The sequence below is a fragment of the Patiria miniata genome, unplaced genomic scaffold (genome assembly GCF_015706575.1).
Source record: "Patiria miniata isolate m_02_andy unplaced genomic scaffold, ASM1570657v1 HiC_scaffold_14, whole genome shotgun sequence".
Classification (NCBI taxonomy): Eukaryota; Metazoa; Echinodermata; class Asteroidea; order Valvatida; family Asterinidae; genus Patiria; species Patiria miniata.
The window spans coordinates 6,249,627-6,267,747 of record NW_024037052.1 but is presented as its reverse complement, the minus strand read 5'-3'; the positions used below and the strand labels follow the sequence as shown (position 1 = coordinate 6,267,747).

Sequence of the window (18,121 nt, the reverse complement as noted above, 5' to 3'; positions counted from 1 at the left end):
TTCAAAAAATCAAAATGAACATTTTATTGTGCATTACATTTACTTCTGAATAGGTAAATTAAAATTTTATCAAAAAACTTACACTATTCATTAGATTTTATTGAGAACAAAGTAAAATAATTAAGTAAAAGGTCAGCTGTCAATAAAAAAACAAACATTTCAGTATTTTAGTCGAACTCTAAACATCTTTTTTTATACTCCTTGTAAAATGTACGAGGATTCAAATTGTAACTTTAATATCACAATCTTAAAGTATCTCTTAACAAATTTTGGCTCCTAAAACTGAACTTCCAATAATGCACCAAATGTATTGCTTATTGAAACTTGGATATAAGGACAATCGTCCTGCATTCATAAAACTTTAATTTACTGAATAGTTCTTAAAATATAATCTCTGAATAACTATGGCGTGGGTAGGGAGTTTACAAGGCACTGATATACCCAAACCTGAGTAAATATTGGGGTTTTTTTTGGCAGCAAATAATGTCTTTCTTTTATCAAACCAGAAAAAAGACTTGGGCCTAAAATCCATGTTTCTGTTTTCCATGTGTTTATTGCGCTGTGCGTTGAACAGTTGCGGGTCCATGATGCGTATTCTGTAAATCCATGTATACGTATTTGTCTGAACACTTGACGGATGTAAAACTCAAATAGAGAACGCACAGCAGTTTTGCGAGAAGAAACGTAAAGAAAAGAAAAATCAAGTCTCAATCAAATTTTGAATTAGCTTTGGCAAAGTACACATTTTACAAAAATCAACAGATTATAACTTCTCAACACAATACAAAGGGTAGGAATATTGCATGTTTTATCAATGGGGTGCTTTGAAAAGTAATATCGAGGCAGTTCCTACTTTGTTTCAAAAAGATTCACATATAAACTGCTTCATTTTAAAACCAACCACTACATCGTTTCTTCAAGTTGCAAACAACAAATCCCATGCGTATTGTATGTGTCGCCCGTTTCAATCGCAACCTGAGGCGTACATAATTTCAACGAATAACGCACTACGGATAGCGCACTGTGCAATACGGATACATGGATCAGACCTTAGCCTTTCCATCCAGCCTGATTCAAAGACCTCTAGAAGCTGGACATCTAACAGTTCATTGAAGCCAGCCGGGCCTTGTACTCCTGTATAAACCTAGCCTCCTTCTCCAGCATCAGATGCTAGCCTCTCCATCCAGCCTGAATCAGTGACCTCTAGAAGCCGGACATCTAACAGTTCATTGAAGCCAGCCGGGCCTTGTACTCCTGTATAAACCTAGCCTCCTCCAGCATCAGATGCTAGCCTCTCCATCCAGCCTGAATCAGTGACCTCTAGAAGCTGAACAGCTAACAGTTCATTGGAGCCAGCCGGGCCTTGTACTCCTGTATAAATCTAGCCTCCTCCAGCATCAGGTGCTAGCCTCTCCATCCAGCCTGAATCAGTGACCTCTAGAAGACAGACATTTAACAGTTCATTGAAGCCAGCCGGGCCTTGTACTCCTGTATAAACATAGCCTCCTTCTCCAGCATTAGATGCTAGCCTCTCCATCCAGCCTGAATCAGTGACCTCTAGAAGACAGACATTTAACAGTTCATTGAAGCCAGCCGGGCCTTGTACTCCTGTATAAACATAGCCTCCTTCTCCAGCATTAGATGCTAGCCTCTCCATCCAGCCTGAATCAGTGACCTCTAGAAGACAGACATTTAACAGTTCATTGAAGCCAGCCGGGCCTTGTACTCCTGTATAAATCTAGCCTCCTCCAGCATCAGATGCTAGCCTCTCCATCCAGCCTGAATCAGTGACCTCTAGAAGACAGACATTTAACAGTTCATTGAAGCCAGCCGGGCCTTGTACTCCTGTATAAATCTAGCCTCCTCCAGCATCAGGTGCTAGCCTCTCCATCCAGCCTGAATCAGTGACCTCTAGAAGCCGGACATTTAACAGTTCATTGAAGCCAGCCAGGCCTTGTATTCCTGTATGGACCTAGCCTCCTTCTCCAGCATCAGATGCTAGCCTCTCCATCCAGCCTGAATCAGTGACCTCTAGAAGCCGGACATCTAACAGTTCATTGAAGCCAGCCGGGCCTTGTACTCCTGTATAAACCTAGCCTCCTCCTCAAGCGTCAGATGCTAGCCTCTCCCTTCAGCCTGAATCAGTGACCTTTAGAAGCCGGACATCTAACAGTTCATTGAAGCCAGCCGGGCCTTGTACTCCTGTATAAACCTAGTCTCCTCCTCAAGCGTCAGATGCTAGCCTCTCCCTTCAGCCTGAATCAGTGACCTTTAGAAGCCGGACATCTAACAGTTCATTGAAGCCAGCTGGGCTTTGTACTCCTGTATGAACCTAGCCTCCTTCTCCAGCATCAGATGCTAGCCTCTCCCTTCAGCCTGAATCAGTGACCTTTAGAAGCCGGACATCTAACAGTTCACTGAAGCCAGTCAGGCCTTGTACTCCTGTATAAACCTAGCCTCCTTCTCCAGCATCAGATGCTAGCCTCTCCATCAAGCCTGAATGAGTGACCTCTAGAAGCCGGACATCTAACAGTTCATTGAAGCCAGCCGGGCCTTGTACTCCTGTATAAACCTAGCCTCCTTCTCCAGCATCAGATGCTAGCCTCTCCATCAAGCCTGAATGAGTGACCTCTAGAAGCTGGACATCTAACAGTTCATTGAAGCCAGCCGGGCCTTGTACTCCTGTATAAACCTAGCCTCCTCCTCCAGCATCAGATGCTAGCCTCTCCATCAAGCCTGAATGAGTGACCTTTAGAAGCCGGACATCTAACAGTTCATTGAAGCCAGCCGGGCCTTGTACTCCTGTATACACCTAGCCTCCTTCTCCAGAATCAGATGCTAGCCTCTCCATCCAGCCTGAATCAGTGACCTCTAGAAGCCAGACATCTAACAGTTCATTGAAGCCAGCCGGGCCTTGTACTCCTGTATAAACCTAGCCTCCTTCTCCAGCATCAGATGCTAGCCTCTCCATCCAGCCTGAATCAGTGACCTCTAGAAGCCGGAGATCTAACAGTTCATTGAAGCCAGCCGGGCCTTGTACTCCTGTATAAACCTAGCCTCCTTCTCCAGCATCAGATGCTAGCCTCTCCATCCAGCCTGAATCAGTGACCTGTAGAAGCTGGACATCTAACAGTTCATTCAAGCCAGCCGGGCCTTGTACTCCTGTATAAACCTAGCCTCCTTCTCCAGCATCAGATGCTAGCCTCTCCATCCAGCCTGAATGAGTGACCTCTAGAAGCTGGACATCTAACAGTTCATTGAAGCCAGCCGGGCCTTGTACTCCTGTATAAACCTAGCCTCCTCCTCAAGCGTTAAGTCCAAGTGGTCTTCCTCGTGGTCCGGAATGTCCGGGGCGATGTCGGCAATGGCCTGTTTCTGCTCCTCTGTCAATTCATCTTCTTCATCATCTGGTGTTTTCGTTTGACTTGTTGATGATCCTGTAAGGAAAATAAATTCACAGACAAAAATCTGATATTTACTTTTTTCAAACCCCAGAAATGATTGACTTACTTCTCAACAGATGTCTTATTTATGTAAAATATGTTTTCGTTCATACAGATTTTGTGAGGAGTTCATGTTGTATAAGAGTTGTGTTAAATGGCAGTGTCTTGAGAATGTACTACGTGTAAAAAAACAACATGCCCTACATTTGGTCCTAAATAACTCTGTTGTTTACCAATGGAATAAACCAAAATTTCAGCTCATGTAAACAAGACATGACACATTTTATGAAGAGAGTTTCATCAGCTTTGTGCAAGAGGATCAGATTTAAACGGCATACAAAAAAAAAATACTTTCAGAATGTTGATACATCGCTGGAGACAGGTGGCAGAAGGCTGTGCTGTGGCCAAACATTTCTGAAGAAATGCAGGATCACCCCTGATGTCATTGCCCACCTCCTCGATCATGTGTTGCGCCAAATGATCGAGGAGGTGTGCAATGACATCAGGGGTGATCCTGCATTCCTTCAGAAGCTTTCGGCTGCAGCTCGCGCCTTCCACCACCGTCTCCAGCGCTGTATCGACATTGGAGGATGCTACGTCAAAAGTGGCAGATTCTGAAATTGAGTATTTTGTTCGTATGGCATTTAAATCTTCTCGCACAAAGCTGATGAAACTCGCTCTATAAAATTTGTCATGCCTTGTTTACATCATGTAAAATTTCAGTTTAATTCCATTGGAAAACAATACAGTTATTTAGGAGCAAAAGTAGGACTTTTTTTGGACACGTAGTAGGTATGCAGGTCTAAACCAAAGTTGGAGGTTTAATAAAAACTTAAATAAAAATAGAATTTGAGACTGAAGCACTTGTGACTCATCTGTGATTATCTTATGAGGATCTGACTGCAACTCTGGTTTTAAACCATTATTGGAACAGGGCGTGTGTCCTTAAGCAAGACATCTTACAAGAATTTAACTTGTATTGAGGAAATGGGTATGAGTTGAGAGTGTAAACACCCATGTAAATTCCTTGCAAAACAAAAAATCAACACAGTTCTGCAAGACATCGGGTTCCACAAGATATCGGGTTTCACCTCAACGACATCTGGCTCCCACTCCTTCAGACTGATGGGTCTCCTATACCCTAGGTCCTTAACCTTCACCTTAGACTGATGGGTCTCCTATACCCTAGGTCCTTAACCTTCACATTAGACTGATGGGTCTCCTATACCCTAGGTCCTTAACCTTCACCTTAGACTGATGGGTCTCCTATACCCTAGGTCCTTAACCTTCACATTAGACTGATGGGTCTCCTATACCCTAGGGCCTTAACCTTCACCTTAGACTGATGGGTCTCCTATACCCTAGGTCCTTAACCTTCACATTAGACTGATGGGTCTCCTATACCCTAGGTCCTCCCTCTACTGAGACTGCAACCCTACTGTTCCACTTCAGTGGGCAGTAAGCTTGCTCTAGGATCCCAGCTACTTGGCATCCTCACAGGATGCAACTTCACACTTCATTGACTTCGCCTTTTGCTACTTAAGTATTCACTTTCTTAGAGTTTAGGCACTCTCCTGAAGACGGTCAGAGCATACTGACCAGAACGTCGAGTTTATACCTCTGGTTCTTTTCAGAACCATTCTCTTAGTTGAGAAATTATTCGCACATGGTATTTCCGCAAACCTTTCATTGTTTAAAAAATCAACACGTTTATAACAGACTCAAATGATTTACCCGATGAAGATGCCCCTCCAGGCTTTGTTGACGAAGATGTGCATGCCGGCTCCGGAGGTAAAACCCCTCCTCTCGCGATCAGAACATCCACTGTTTTCCTGATATCACCACGGTAACGATACAGCGCCAGTCGTGCCACCTCCGGATCGAAGCCGAGCTCAGAAACCTGTACAGAATACAACAATGCAACAACCATTTCATTTCATTGGTTGATCATTGACCAATCACAAACAGTGTTACACAATCACATAGGGAAATAAGTTCTACTACGAGGGTTTGATACATGCTGGCACATGTGACATTTTACAACCGTCTGCCATATTTGTTTGAAAAAGAAAACCCAAAGATATACCATTAACATATTCTGTTTTTATTTATTTTAAAGTTTAATAGAAAAAAAGTTGTGAATTTATGACTGTGATAGCTCATAACTTTCTGTCTCATTTACCCTCTGTGTAACTGTCTATGACATCAACTTTGTGTAGGTCAAAAAGGTTAAGAAAAGTATCATCTGATTGGTCAGTGCTCATAGTGTTATGTCTGAATGGCAAATTTTAACCAATCGTATCACAGATTTAATTGCACACTTTCTTCACACTGGCCTATGCTAAATCAGATTGGTCAGTGACCGTAGTGTAATGTCTGAATGGCAAATTTCAACCAATCGTTTCACAGATACGATTGCACACTGACCTGTGCTTTAATCTTATTGGTCAATGCATACTGTGTTATGTCTAAATGGTAAATTTAGCCAATTGCATCACAGATATGATTGCACACTTCCTTCACACTGGCCTGTGCTATCATGTGATTGGTCAGTGTTCACTGCTCATGTTGTTATGTCTGAATGGCAAATTTCAACCAATCGCATCCCAGATGTGATTGCACACTTCCTACACAATGACCTGTGCTATCATCTGATTGGCCAGTGCTCATAGTGTCATGTCTGAATAATAGATAATTTCAACCAATCGCATCCCATATATGATGCACCCTTCCTTCACACTGACCTGTGCTCCCATCTGATTGGTCAGTGCTCAGAGTGTTGTCTGAATAATGGCTAATTTTAACCAATGGAGTCCTAGATATGATGCACACTTCCTTCACACTGACCTGTGCTATCATCTCATTGGTCACGTCCCCTTGCCACGGCTCGTCGATGCTATCTCCCAGTGCCAGGAGGTCAGGCTGTTCCTGCATGACCTGGAGTGAGTTATGGAGGTCGTTGTTGGTCTGTTTTAGTGCTGCCAGGACTGCTTGCTCAGGGAAACCCATGGACAGGAGGGAGTCGTAAACTTCAGATTTTATCCTAAAAAGAATACAGAGTAAGTACATTATTTCTTACTTGTACACGTACTCATGGAAATAGGGACCATTAGAAATGGTGCGGATACTATTATTAACCATTTCGCGTCAGGATTATTTTTACCTCGATGCCAGACGGGTTCAGGCCGTCATCTGCGGGTAGCACACCCTGATATTTCCACCCTCGCTCGCTGCGAGCGGGTCGCTGACAGATATTTCCGGGCTCGCTCGTTGAGTGATTATCTGTCATCCGTTCCAAATGCCGCTAAACCTTTTTGTGTATGCACATCATCCAAGGTGAACTGGTTATAAGAGCTCATTGGCCGAGAGCCCGTCACGTGGCCGGTCTTAAACGGATGATAAAGACATGGCTAGCTGGTCTTAAACACTTTTCCAGTGTCACAATAAAATGTGGACTCCTAAAAATCCAGTGCCTCTTATCGTTTCATTGGTTGAACGTTCACAATCCTCACGTAGGCATGCACAACACTACCAGGGAGTCAGAATTTTATAGTTCTAAATTCAAAACGCAACGCGCCAGGTGCGTTCTGCGCGATGTCGCGCAGAACATGATACGCGCGCGTCAATCTCCATAAAAGGGTTGTTTACATCTTACTCGCCAGCTGAACACTCCATTATTTTGCAAGAGGGATGTTTCAAAAAGCATAAAGTGAATTTGTTGAACAAAATCGGGATGGTTTGAACGAATTATATGATTTTTTTTTACCAAAAAGGTATTTATGAATGGGAATAAATATGTGCTCCGTCGGTATTTATCACTCTGTTTAAGACCACTTAGAGTCTGGGTGCTGATATATCAGCAGACAGACTCTAAGTGGTCTTAAACAGAGTGATAAAAACCTCCGGAGCACACATTTATTCCCTTATTAATAACATATGCTGTTAAATGCGCCCATCCCTATATTTCCCGCGACATCGCATCACTTACATTTTGCTTACATGAGTCCATGTCAATGCAAATGCATTTCGTACCAATGTGACTCGGACATGAATCAAATGACTCGTGACTCGGACTCAGAGCTGAATGAAATGACTTGAGATTCACACTCGAGACTCGACCCTAGAGACTCAGACTCAACTACAATACAGGGTCATACCCACCATTCACCGTTGGCCGTCTTTCCCAACTTTCGCTCCCTCGCCTTTTTCTTTCGTTCTTCTGCCTCCTTTTCTCGGATCTCCTTCCTCCTTTGTCTCTGCTCCGTTATCTTCGTAACGGCCACCGAGACGTTGCCGCTTGCCGCCCGCAGGCCCAGCCTGGCCTCACGGACGTCAAAGCCCATGGAGACCACCTGCATGAGCTTGTCCTCGTCAACTTGCAGGGTGGCCCGTGTGTTCTCTGCCTGTGGGCAAAACATAAGGTTGATAGACAGCATGGAAAAAATACGCCATCAAGATTGGACTCTTTGCAAACTGTGAGACATCCCAAACTTCAATTGGGAATAAGTTTTCCATGGTCCAGTGGTTGCGGTGTTTGAATCATGTATGATGGTACGTGGGTTCGAACCCTGCCAGGAACATGGCGTTTGTTCCCTTGGGCAAGACACTTTACTACAATTGCCTCTCTCCACCCAGGAGTATAAATGGGTACCTGTGAGGTTAGAGGACCGATTGAGCGCTGATATCGGCTGCCGCGTAGGCCCATGGCCTGATGAACGGGGAATAACTGTAAAGTGCTTGGTATTGTTGATACCATAGAGAACGCTATAAGCGTTACAATGTAATTAACTTTTTAAAATTTTGCAAACGAAAGTCAGTTGAAAATTAAAGGGGTAATTCCCCAGTTTTATAAACCTCAATGAAAAGAACTTTAAAAAAATCACCAAAAGCAACCAAAAAAATCCACGTATCATTTTTAAGCTTATAATCTGTATTTTATTGAAATATAGTAGTAACAACTGATACGTTTGATCATGATTAAAATGCACTTTATGATTATAAATTTTATTATGCACACGGTTTGAATTGTCCAAAGGGGAAGATCTGTATTAATTTTAACCCATTAGCATTTGTACTAGTTACATTGTATTACATTGTGTTTATTCACTGAAAAATCAGTAAAACCATAGAGTGCATGGGATTCGGGCGCTACAGTGAGTAATAGGCAGGGCAGTTTCGGCGCTACAGTGACTAAAGTGACAATATTTAAGAACATTATTTTGACCAGCTGGCTGGAAGAGTCTGTTTCTGAAAGAATTTCAAAAATTTTATTCAAAATCCAACAAAATCCTGTATACATGAGGATAATTTTGAGTCCCCCCCAAAAAACCCCACAACAATCTGAAATGTCACACCTTCTGCAGCAGTGAGCGAGCGACATCCATCCTTCCCTGATAGAAAGCCATAATACCCTGTAGTAAGTACAGCCTGACGTACAGCGCTAACTCTGTGGGACTGTCACCTTTTAGACTGGCTAGTCGCTGGAGATTATCACCGTAGCTGCGCCGAAAACCGTCCTCGCAGATCTTCAATTTGGCTTCTGCGAAGGAAAAAGCAAGTTCAAACGAGACAGGGCAAATTAAAGCTGATGCCAGAGTGCACAAAATCCTATTCCATTGATGCAGAATGGCAAAAAAAAGTTTGTAAACTAAGCTGTAGCTGAGCAATTCCGCAAAACATCCAATGTACATCCGACCACATGATGTACACGTACGTGGTCGTTAAGGTGGAGGTACCTTAGTTTGGTCGGTAATTGTTTTCTACTCATTAGATGTCACATTATAAGTGATGTATCACATTCACTTTTCAAACAGCAGCTCATTAAAGTGTCTGACATGCATGTCAAAATTTACGAGTATTTCCTATACCCTATCCTGAGTCCGAGTCCCGAGTTATGTGGATCGAGTCCGAGTTCGAGTCACGAGTCAAACAGGTTGAATCCAAGTCACCAGTCACGTTCAAGTAGTATATATATTGGAAATAAATGTTGAGGTGCTGCTAAAACCCCACATTGTAAATGTTTCCATTTTTTTTCACAGCTTTTCTCTTATTCAACGAACTGGAAGTACATGTATAACATGTCAAATTAACAAACCATGGGATAAGCCATTGAAGTTGATTTAATTTGTAATTACACATGTATTGTTGATGTATCTTATTGTGGCGCAGCCCCTAACGTGGCGCACTTTGATTTTTCGCCTGTAGCACCTAGCTAGAGCAAACATTTTAACTGAAATTTCCCAGAAAGTGAAATTACATCAAGTTATAAACACTTCCGTTCATAAATATCGAGTTTATCTACCCGTTACAAAGTTAGAAGAAAACTTTATTTTGGCGTGATTTTTCGATTTTATTTTGAAGTGCAACATGAACCCTTTGAAAATGCCCCGAAGACTAAGAAAATAATTTTCTGACAAACTTCTGGCTGGGTATGTAAGTAGAGATAATAATGATTTATCAGAATTTATCAACTTTACAGAAATTATTAAATGTTAATTTGTAGTTTTCCGAGATTTATTCAAGTGCGCCACGTTTGGGAACACTCCACCAATTTGTGCCCAATTTCCGGACGCCACCGTTTTTGAATTTTGGATTGAATTTCATGACACCAATATTTTTCACAGAGGTTAAAAAGCAAGCATTAATAAGGTAAAAGTACCAGTATTTCACTGCATGAATTTGAGGTTTGTCAACGAAGAAGTTTGGAAACGCTACACGAGGAAAGTCGGGTAAACGTTGAAGTGCACCACGTTAGGGAACACACCATATATTGTTGAGTCTCGAGTCACACAGGTCTAGTCCAAGCCTGCAGGGTCGAGTCCGAGTCCGAGTCACACAACTCTGTCAGTCAGTGAGATAGGTAACCAGTGATACTTACCAGCATCGGGCAGCTCACTCACGTTCTGAAGGCAGAGATAGCACCATACGATATCCAGGCAGAGTAAGGCGTAGTTGTCCACCGCTGTCAGGATTTCAGACCGACACTGACTGAAATTTGATAAGCAATAGACTCATTAAAAAGAAAGGCACTTTGCTGAATAGCTGATCAATGAAATTATATGCGAGATCAACTCAATGGAGTCTGTGCGCAAACAAGAGAGGGCGCTTTTTTACCACTTTCGAGAGCCCCGTGGACAGGACACACTGCAAGAATGCACTGTGCGTACGACTGAGTTTACTCTGAATGTGCACAAAACCATAATGTCTTTGCGTGAGCATCTGGCCCAGACGGTATAGACCATTATCATGTTGCAGCCATTTGACTTTTTCCCATTCAAATCAATGTAATCAAACCGAGGCTGGAAGGACAAATAGTCTGGTTCCTTTCTGCCCGAAAAACATTATCATTCAGTACTGTTATTGGATACAGAGAACATGACTGAAATGGTGGCAGCATGATAAAGGTCTACTGCATTCGAATGTCTCTCCCAGTGGTCTGTCCCAACTCTCCCTTTCTTACCATTGTGGGTGAGAAATTGTGCACGGAGCCCATTAAGTAAGGGGGGTGTAGTCTGACCCGCCTCTGTTTTTTTTCCCCATGCCATTTTTTTTTGTTTTTTTGGTGTCAAGCATTAGTCTTTTTGGACTGATGCTTGGGCACATTTGATATCAACATACTAGTCCTGCAAAATCTCAAAAATTCTATACAGGGTCCGTGCATAAGAAATTGCTCACTAACAGAGCCCAGTACAAATTAATGATAATGCGAACTAGAAAATACTTCTCCAATTGGGCTAAAAAAAAATAAATAAATAAAAATTTAGATGTTCTAAACAAACACACCCAAATGTGTGTTCACCATCGGTCGTGGACGTCCTATTGTCCCTCTTTTGTTTGTACTTTTTAGGAAGTCTCCCATAGGTTTTGTTCACGACCCCAATCGCGGACGTATGCTGGGAATCGTGGACAATATTGTTCTCTTTTGTTCTCTGGTATTTTTTGTGAATTGTTTGAAAAGATACACCTATTCATGCATTCTGAATTTCAATAACAAATATGCCCCTTTTACCAATGAGAGAAACTCTTCGAATCTCAGACATTTTTTGAGCAACGAGCTCTGAAGTGAAGTAGATATTTACTCGTCACGTGAGCCTACAACAGATTTCGAGTTCACAGAGTATACAAAACCTGAAAGCTTTTTCGGCCTCCAAAAGTATCAGCAATGCCTCGCCGTGCTGCTTTCGCTTTAGACACGCCCTTCCTTTCTCGTTCAGTGCGAGGGCGACAGACAACGCCTCTCTTTCGCTGTCCGGCAGATCAATAGGCTTTCCAGTCTGGTCGGCAATTTGGAGGAAGTACTGGTCCCCTCGACTCCGATGACCACCTATGGGGGAAAAAAAAAACTGAATGGGTAAAATGAAATGACGAGTAGCTTAGAAATAAAATACTGTTACCATCCAAAGTGGCATGCTTTGCACATTGTTTGTGAGAGTTTTTAAAGAGGTTGTGGAATGCTCGAAGACATTTCCGTCATTTTTCGGGTATATGTAGCCTAAGATGTGATGAAATAAAAATGACTATTGTTTCTGTCATAACATCAGTACAAAAGGTACTTTTGAGAGCTGTTTTTCAAGTCCTGTCATGCCTGTTTCGACCCGAACGTGCAATTTGTGAAAAAGTAGTCGTTGCGGGCAGCAAACAAAACACAGTAAATCGTGACGTAATAAACAGGACTCCCTATGCAGAGTAGCATAAACGAGTCCTGTTTATTACGTCACAATTTACTGTGTTTTGTTTGCTGCCCACAATGACGACTTTTACACAAATTGCACGTTCGGGTCGAAACAGGACCTGAAAAATAGCTCTCAAAAGTACCCTTTGTACTCATTTCATGACAGAAACAATAGTTGTTTTTATTTCATCACACCTTAGGCTACATATACCAAAAAAATGACGGAAATGTCTTTGAGCATTCCACAACCTCTTTAAGGCCCGTTCTAGACGATGTGCTACTGCCTTGCCGAACTCAATTTACCAGTTCGTGCCAGAGATGACGTGTATATACGCAAAGGTTTTGCGGTATAGAAAACGGCTGGGCACCATTATGTTCACGACACAGCTGACGAAGGATGTGCACTAGGCGGAGTGGCACTCAAAATACCTTTTTTTTTCGGGTTCAGCTTGATCATTTTGACATTTTGACAGGATCCTCTTCTGCATAAAGGATACATATTGTGTCATAGGTGAGTTTTTGCTTGTAATTTGAACGCAAATGTAAAATATTGGCCCCAAAAAAGCGTAAACCTCCTTCTAAGTCTCGTGTTTCCCTTTGACCCTATGGTCGCCCGATCATGTCCGAATGTTAAAAAAAGCCGATAAGTAGGGTCAAAGTTACTTGGACTAGTTGGGTCCGGTATTTCAACCGAGTCAATCGCAAATCCACTTCACAAGTCAGTTCACCATATATTATCTGGGGATGAAGCATGACAAATGAATATCAAGGTCCATTTGAATGTCACGGTTCATTTGATTTTTTTTGGGGGGGGCAGAGGGGCAACTGATGACATATTGTTGATGTACCCTAACGTGGCGCGGCCCCTAACGTGGCGCATTTTGATTTTTTGCCTGTAGCGCATAGCTAGAGCAAAATATTTAACTGAAATTTCACAGAAAGTGAAATTTCATCAAGTTATAAACACTCCCGTTCATAAATCGCGAGTTTATTTACCCGCTACAAAGTTGAAAAGAAAACATTATTTTGGCGTGATTTTCCGATTTTATTTTCAAGTGCAAAGTGAACCCTTTGAAAATGCCCCGAAAAATAGAAAATAATTTTGTGACAAACATCTGGCTGGGTGTGTAGGTAGATATAATAATGATTTATCAGAATTTATCAAGTTTACAGAAATTCTTAAATGTTAATTTGGAATTGTCCGAGATTTATTTAAGTGCGCCACGTTAGGGAACACTCCGCCAAATTGTGCCCAATTTCCGGACGCCACCGTTTTTTAATTTCGGCTTAAATTTCATGAAACCGAAATTGTTCACAGAGGTTAAACAGCAAGCATTAATAAGGTCAAAGTACCAGTAATTTCACTGCATGAATTTGAGGTTTGTCAACAAAGAGGTTTGGTAACACTACACGAGGAAATTTGGGTAAGCTTCGAAGTTCGCCACGTTAGGGAACACGACTATATAGCCCATCCATTGGCATCAAGGGGTAATCCTATATGATAGCACTGCCCCCTCACAAGTGATGTTCAGTCAGTCAGTTAGAGATAGGTGCAAAGAAGACACTAGCAATTATGACCTGTAATTATGAATGATTCACCCTCGCACAACACTGACCATCTTTTCTCTTGGCCAAGATGGCCGCTGCCTCTTTAGTCTTGACCAGCTGGGAAGCCCGCTCCTCACGTTGCCTGGCTTCACGCTCGCTCTGGGACAGACAGATGACCAGGACTTGCGAGCCGTTCCGGACGTGCTGGGTGTAGATGGAAGGGTCGTCCTGGATGACCGAGCCGCAGCTGATGAGTTTCAGGTGGTCTGTTGGTATGCTGCTCATGTTGGCAATTCTACAGGTGAAATTTAACAATATCATAATAATAATAATAATACCGGAGTCTTATATAGCGCACGTATCTACCAACAATTAGGTACTCAAGGAGCTGGTAATTATGTCTATTTTTCAAGACAGGTAAATGAAGTTTATGAGAAATGTGAGACCATTTATGAAGCACCTTATAAGGGTTTGCAAAGTGCTGCGGCGCACATTGCAGCCACTGCCAGAAACACCGGGCAAAACCCCTTCTCTTAGCGATAAGTGTTTACTGGGTTCTTTAACGTGCATTACACAACACACAGGACCTACGGCTGTACATCCCATCCCAAGGACGAAGCAATAATGGTAAAGTGCCTTGCTCAAGAGCACAAGCACCATGTTCCCACGGTCAGGATTTGAACCCATGCACCACGGCACACGAGTCAAACACTGTAACCATGGTAACCATTGGACCACAGCACTGTATTGATCTAAAAGGTATTTATAAATTGTGGCTGTTGATCAAGAAGGTATTTAGGGGCCTGGACCTGATATCCTTGCTCAGGCCCCCCCCCCCAGGCCTCTGACCAGTTTTAAACCACACATTTATAACAGCTCAATCACACTATTTTCCCTGCATTAAAAACACAATAAATTACATAATTGACTATGTAAGATTTTGTAAACAAAAGTCTACAAATTTTGCTAATTACAGGATTATTCACAAAAATACAAGAGTCCAAACAACTTTCCCGTTTGCTAAATTGACAGACAAAAATTCCTCAACACTGTCACAAAAATTGGCTTTAATGAGTATTTTTTCATTTTTGTACATTTTTGTGCCTTATACATAACTTTATTTTAACAGTGTTTTTTTTTGTACAAAAAGCGCTCCATACCATTTGGCGTGATTCTAAATTTTGGAATGTTCAACATACCATAGTTTATTCAGTTAAATGGAAGAGTCTAGCTTGACTCGCTAAAGTTAATTAGTCGTCATCTATGCTAAGCTCACCATTGTTTGAAGTTTCATATTCTTTTACTCTGCTAGGGCCAGAGAGTAAGTTTCAATGGTCTTTTGTTGGTGTATTGAGATTCCTCTGGCCCAGCATGTTACGTGCTCATTAGCCTCATTCCAAAAGGATTAAAGATATAGCCAACCATTTAAAACCAGAGTGCAAGGAATTTCAGTAGGGACATTTGTTGCCTGGGACGTGCTGGGTGAACATCCAGAGTACTGGGATGTTCCTGCGTTTTACTTTGGTTCTGTATGTAAGTTGTGAATTTGTTTTTTAAAACCTTGGGTCTGTTCTAGCCATTCCTTTTTCTCCTGATTGGTATGTTCCTTGTTTTTATGTATTTGTTTTCTAAAATAAAAAATAAAAGCTGCCCAAAAAAGTCTGGCGCGGCAAGTGAGGAAGTTGATAATTTGGGGCCGTATCATAAGTCCGACGCCTCATGAGGCGATGGACTCATGAGGCATAAATTCCGCCTCATAGGTCTGACGCCTCATAAGTCCGACAATGGACAAATGCTGTTTCCGACTTATGAGGTGTCGGAGCTATGCGCCGGACTTATGCGGCGTCGGACGGACTCGGACCTATGAGGCAGAATATATAAATGTTATGCCTCATAAGTCCGATGCCTCATAAGTCCGACGCCTAATAGGTCCGAAATTTCGGACTTATGAGGCGTCGGACGTATGAGGCGTCAGACTTATGAGCGGACCCCGACAATTTTTCTGTGATTTCAGTTGTTAACTCGAGTTGTTTATCGTATTTATTGGTTTCCTTCAAACCCAAATTTAGTTCTAGTGTCACCTTTAGGGGTTTTGTTACAATACCTTTATGTGTGCACGAGTCAGAGCTGTTATCAAGCCCATCTGAGGTCAATCACAAGTCAAAACACAAGCATGGCTCAAATGAAAGCACAAGTAGAGTCACTTGTAATGGGGGACAAAACACTTACTACTACAACTATGGTATGATTATCCGTAACGTAAAATGCAATCCGGCCCACCTTTCTCTGAGTTGTCTTCCAGTAATTTCCAACTCCACCTCCAGGTCCAGACACTTCCTGGCAGCCGACACGCCCTCTGGGACCTCCCCCGTTAGTTTGATCTTCAGCTTGGCCACGCCCACCCCTGGCTTGTTCTGTCGGGCGGCTAGCTTGGCCAGGGCGTGTTGCCGCAACCTCTCGAAAGTGTCCGCTATGGTCTGCTTCGGGAGGCTCAGCTCGGACGAGTAGCGGTCCAGGAGCTCCTGTTGGAGATGACAATGAGTCAAATTGACAGTGTACTGATGATGGACCACAAGTCATCACAAGTCCATAACAAGTGAACCACACGTCATCCAGTGCCATGTCACAAGCTATTCAAATGAATGGCGGCAAAGGCATTCCTTTTTCACAGTTATTGTTCATCCGCTGTTACTTGTGACTGGACTTATGAATTGACTTGTGATGTACTTGCATATGAACTTGTGATGTACTTGTGGTCCATCTGAAGTACCTCAACTACAGCAGTGCAGATTTCCTAGTCTATGGAATGTCCCCTTGCACAGCAAGGGTCTATATGAGCAGATTCAGCGATTAATTATGCAAAACAAGACTGCATCTTGACCTTAAGATTTTGACCATTCAGCGGGCGCCTTCTATCAGGTCTTCCGTAACCCATTGTTGTATTACAAAACCATGGCATCAAAATTACCCACAGCTTAGTCCACATTTCTAATCGAAATAACCTCAGTCTCTAAAGACCACTCCGATTGGCTGGCCCGGGTTCGCATAAAATTCACACGCTGCATCATGTTGCCTGTATGCAAAATTAGGCTTATTACAAAATCTGCAACACAGTCCATTTCAAGAGAGAATAACAAAAGAAGGTGAAAATGTTCAAAATCAATTTTATAAACTCCTTTTTTATTTGTTTAAGTTACACCATCAGACCTCAGGATATACTCCCATGGTTGCATTCTCCTGGGTGTATGGGGGCAGCCATAACTTCATCTTCTCACTGTTCAGCTTCTGTCGGATCGCTTGAGTTGCTGCCTCTTCATCATCTATGTTGTTGCTGGCCATTATTCTAGGCATGAAAATTTAAATAATACGTTATTTAAAAAGGGGACTATATTTTAATTTTAATTGTCTGTAAGGCCATGTAAATAAATAAATTAGTTTCTTGTTCCCACTTGCTGTCTTTTTGTAGCTTTCCTTTTTGTATTGTAGCTAGATGTAGAAAAGTTAGGTTTATGGCTCCTTTGGGCACAATATCAGCAAAATAGACGAGAAAATTGAAGAATCCATCGGCCATCTTGGAAAATCCACCATCTTTGGGGAAAAAAGAAAGAAAGAAAAAAACAGCACCCACCTCCTTCATTTTTTTTTTAAAAGGCCGGACGAGAAACTAGTTTTTGCTTTTACCTGGCCTAATGCATTATTTGCAAGTACACCCCCAGCATGCAACTCCTTTTTCGATTTGACTTTGGTAGATGCTAGTACAACCATGGTACGACCATTTACGACTGATGACCCAAGTCAAAATTTGAAAAAAAATGAGAACTTCTAAGTTCTAGCGCTCCCCAGTGGAGGCACACAGCAATGCTTGCTAAATTACCCAAAAAGATGCGTAATAAACTTCCTCACATCATGCACATAGAAAACAAGACTGTAGTCTATCTTGTCAATCCACAATCCCTATTTCTTTAAACTTAAAGAGAAATAAATAAATTAAGGCAAATATAACAAACACTGACAAAACTTGAAGAATGATACGTACATCAAACAGCCGTCTGTTACTCTTGTTCCCTACACGTACACAGAATGGCTCTTGTATTCAAATATGAAGCTATTTCATGTTTGTAACAGATGCAATTCAACCCAAATCAACAGCTAGAAAAAAGATCGTTAATCGTAAAGACCAAGCGAAATCGTTATTCCTCAAATGTCATACATGAGCAATGGGATCCGCTTTATATATTTACCTCAAGATTCGTTTTTACAATCTGCACCAACAGATAGATTAAACTTAGTTTAGTTTAAGCTGAATGTCAATTGTTTATTATGGTGAATTGAATGATGTTGCAAAAATAAATGCAATTTCCTCTCGATCAAAAAAAAAGTTAGCCTTTTAAGTATCCTATAAATGCGCTTTAAACATTAATTGTAACTACTAAAAGATTGCTTGATGGTAATATTTTTT

General features: G+C 41.9%; 1 protein-coding gene across 3 annotated transcripts; it reads right to left on the bottom strand.

Annotated features, from left to right (window-relative positions):
* LOC119721975 (NEDD8 ultimate buster 1-like) lies at positions 1-18,042 on the bottom strand. 3 transcript variants are annotated; one of them, XM_038191947.1, is made up of 12 exons: positions 17,904-18,042; positions 16,870-17,005; positions 15,943-16,184; positions 13,731-13,957; positions 11,571-11,766; positions 10,321-10,430; positions 8,798-8,982; positions 7,605-7,846; positions 6,291-6,486; positions 5,178-5,343; positions 3,293-3,437; positions 1-2,692 (listed from the first exon to the last, which is right to left on the bottom strand). In XM_038191947.1, the coding sequence occupies exons 2-12, from the start codon at positions 16,999-17,001 to the stop codon at positions 2,647-2,649; spliced, it is 1,887 nt and encodes a 628-aa protein (XP_038047875.1). In that variant the 5' UTR covers positions 17,002-17,005; positions 17,904-18,042; the 3' UTR covers positions 1-2,646. The 3 variants fall into 3 exon arrangements, with proteins under 3 accessions (XP_038047875.1, XP_038047872.1, XP_038047873.1); XM_038191944.1 differs by having other exon boundaries at positions 1-3,437; positions 17,904-18,040; XM_038191945.1 differs by lacking the exon at positions 17,904-18,042 and adding an exon at positions 17,699-17,883 and having other exon boundaries at positions 1-3,437.
* Positions 18,043-18,121: the final 79 nt, after the last annotated feature.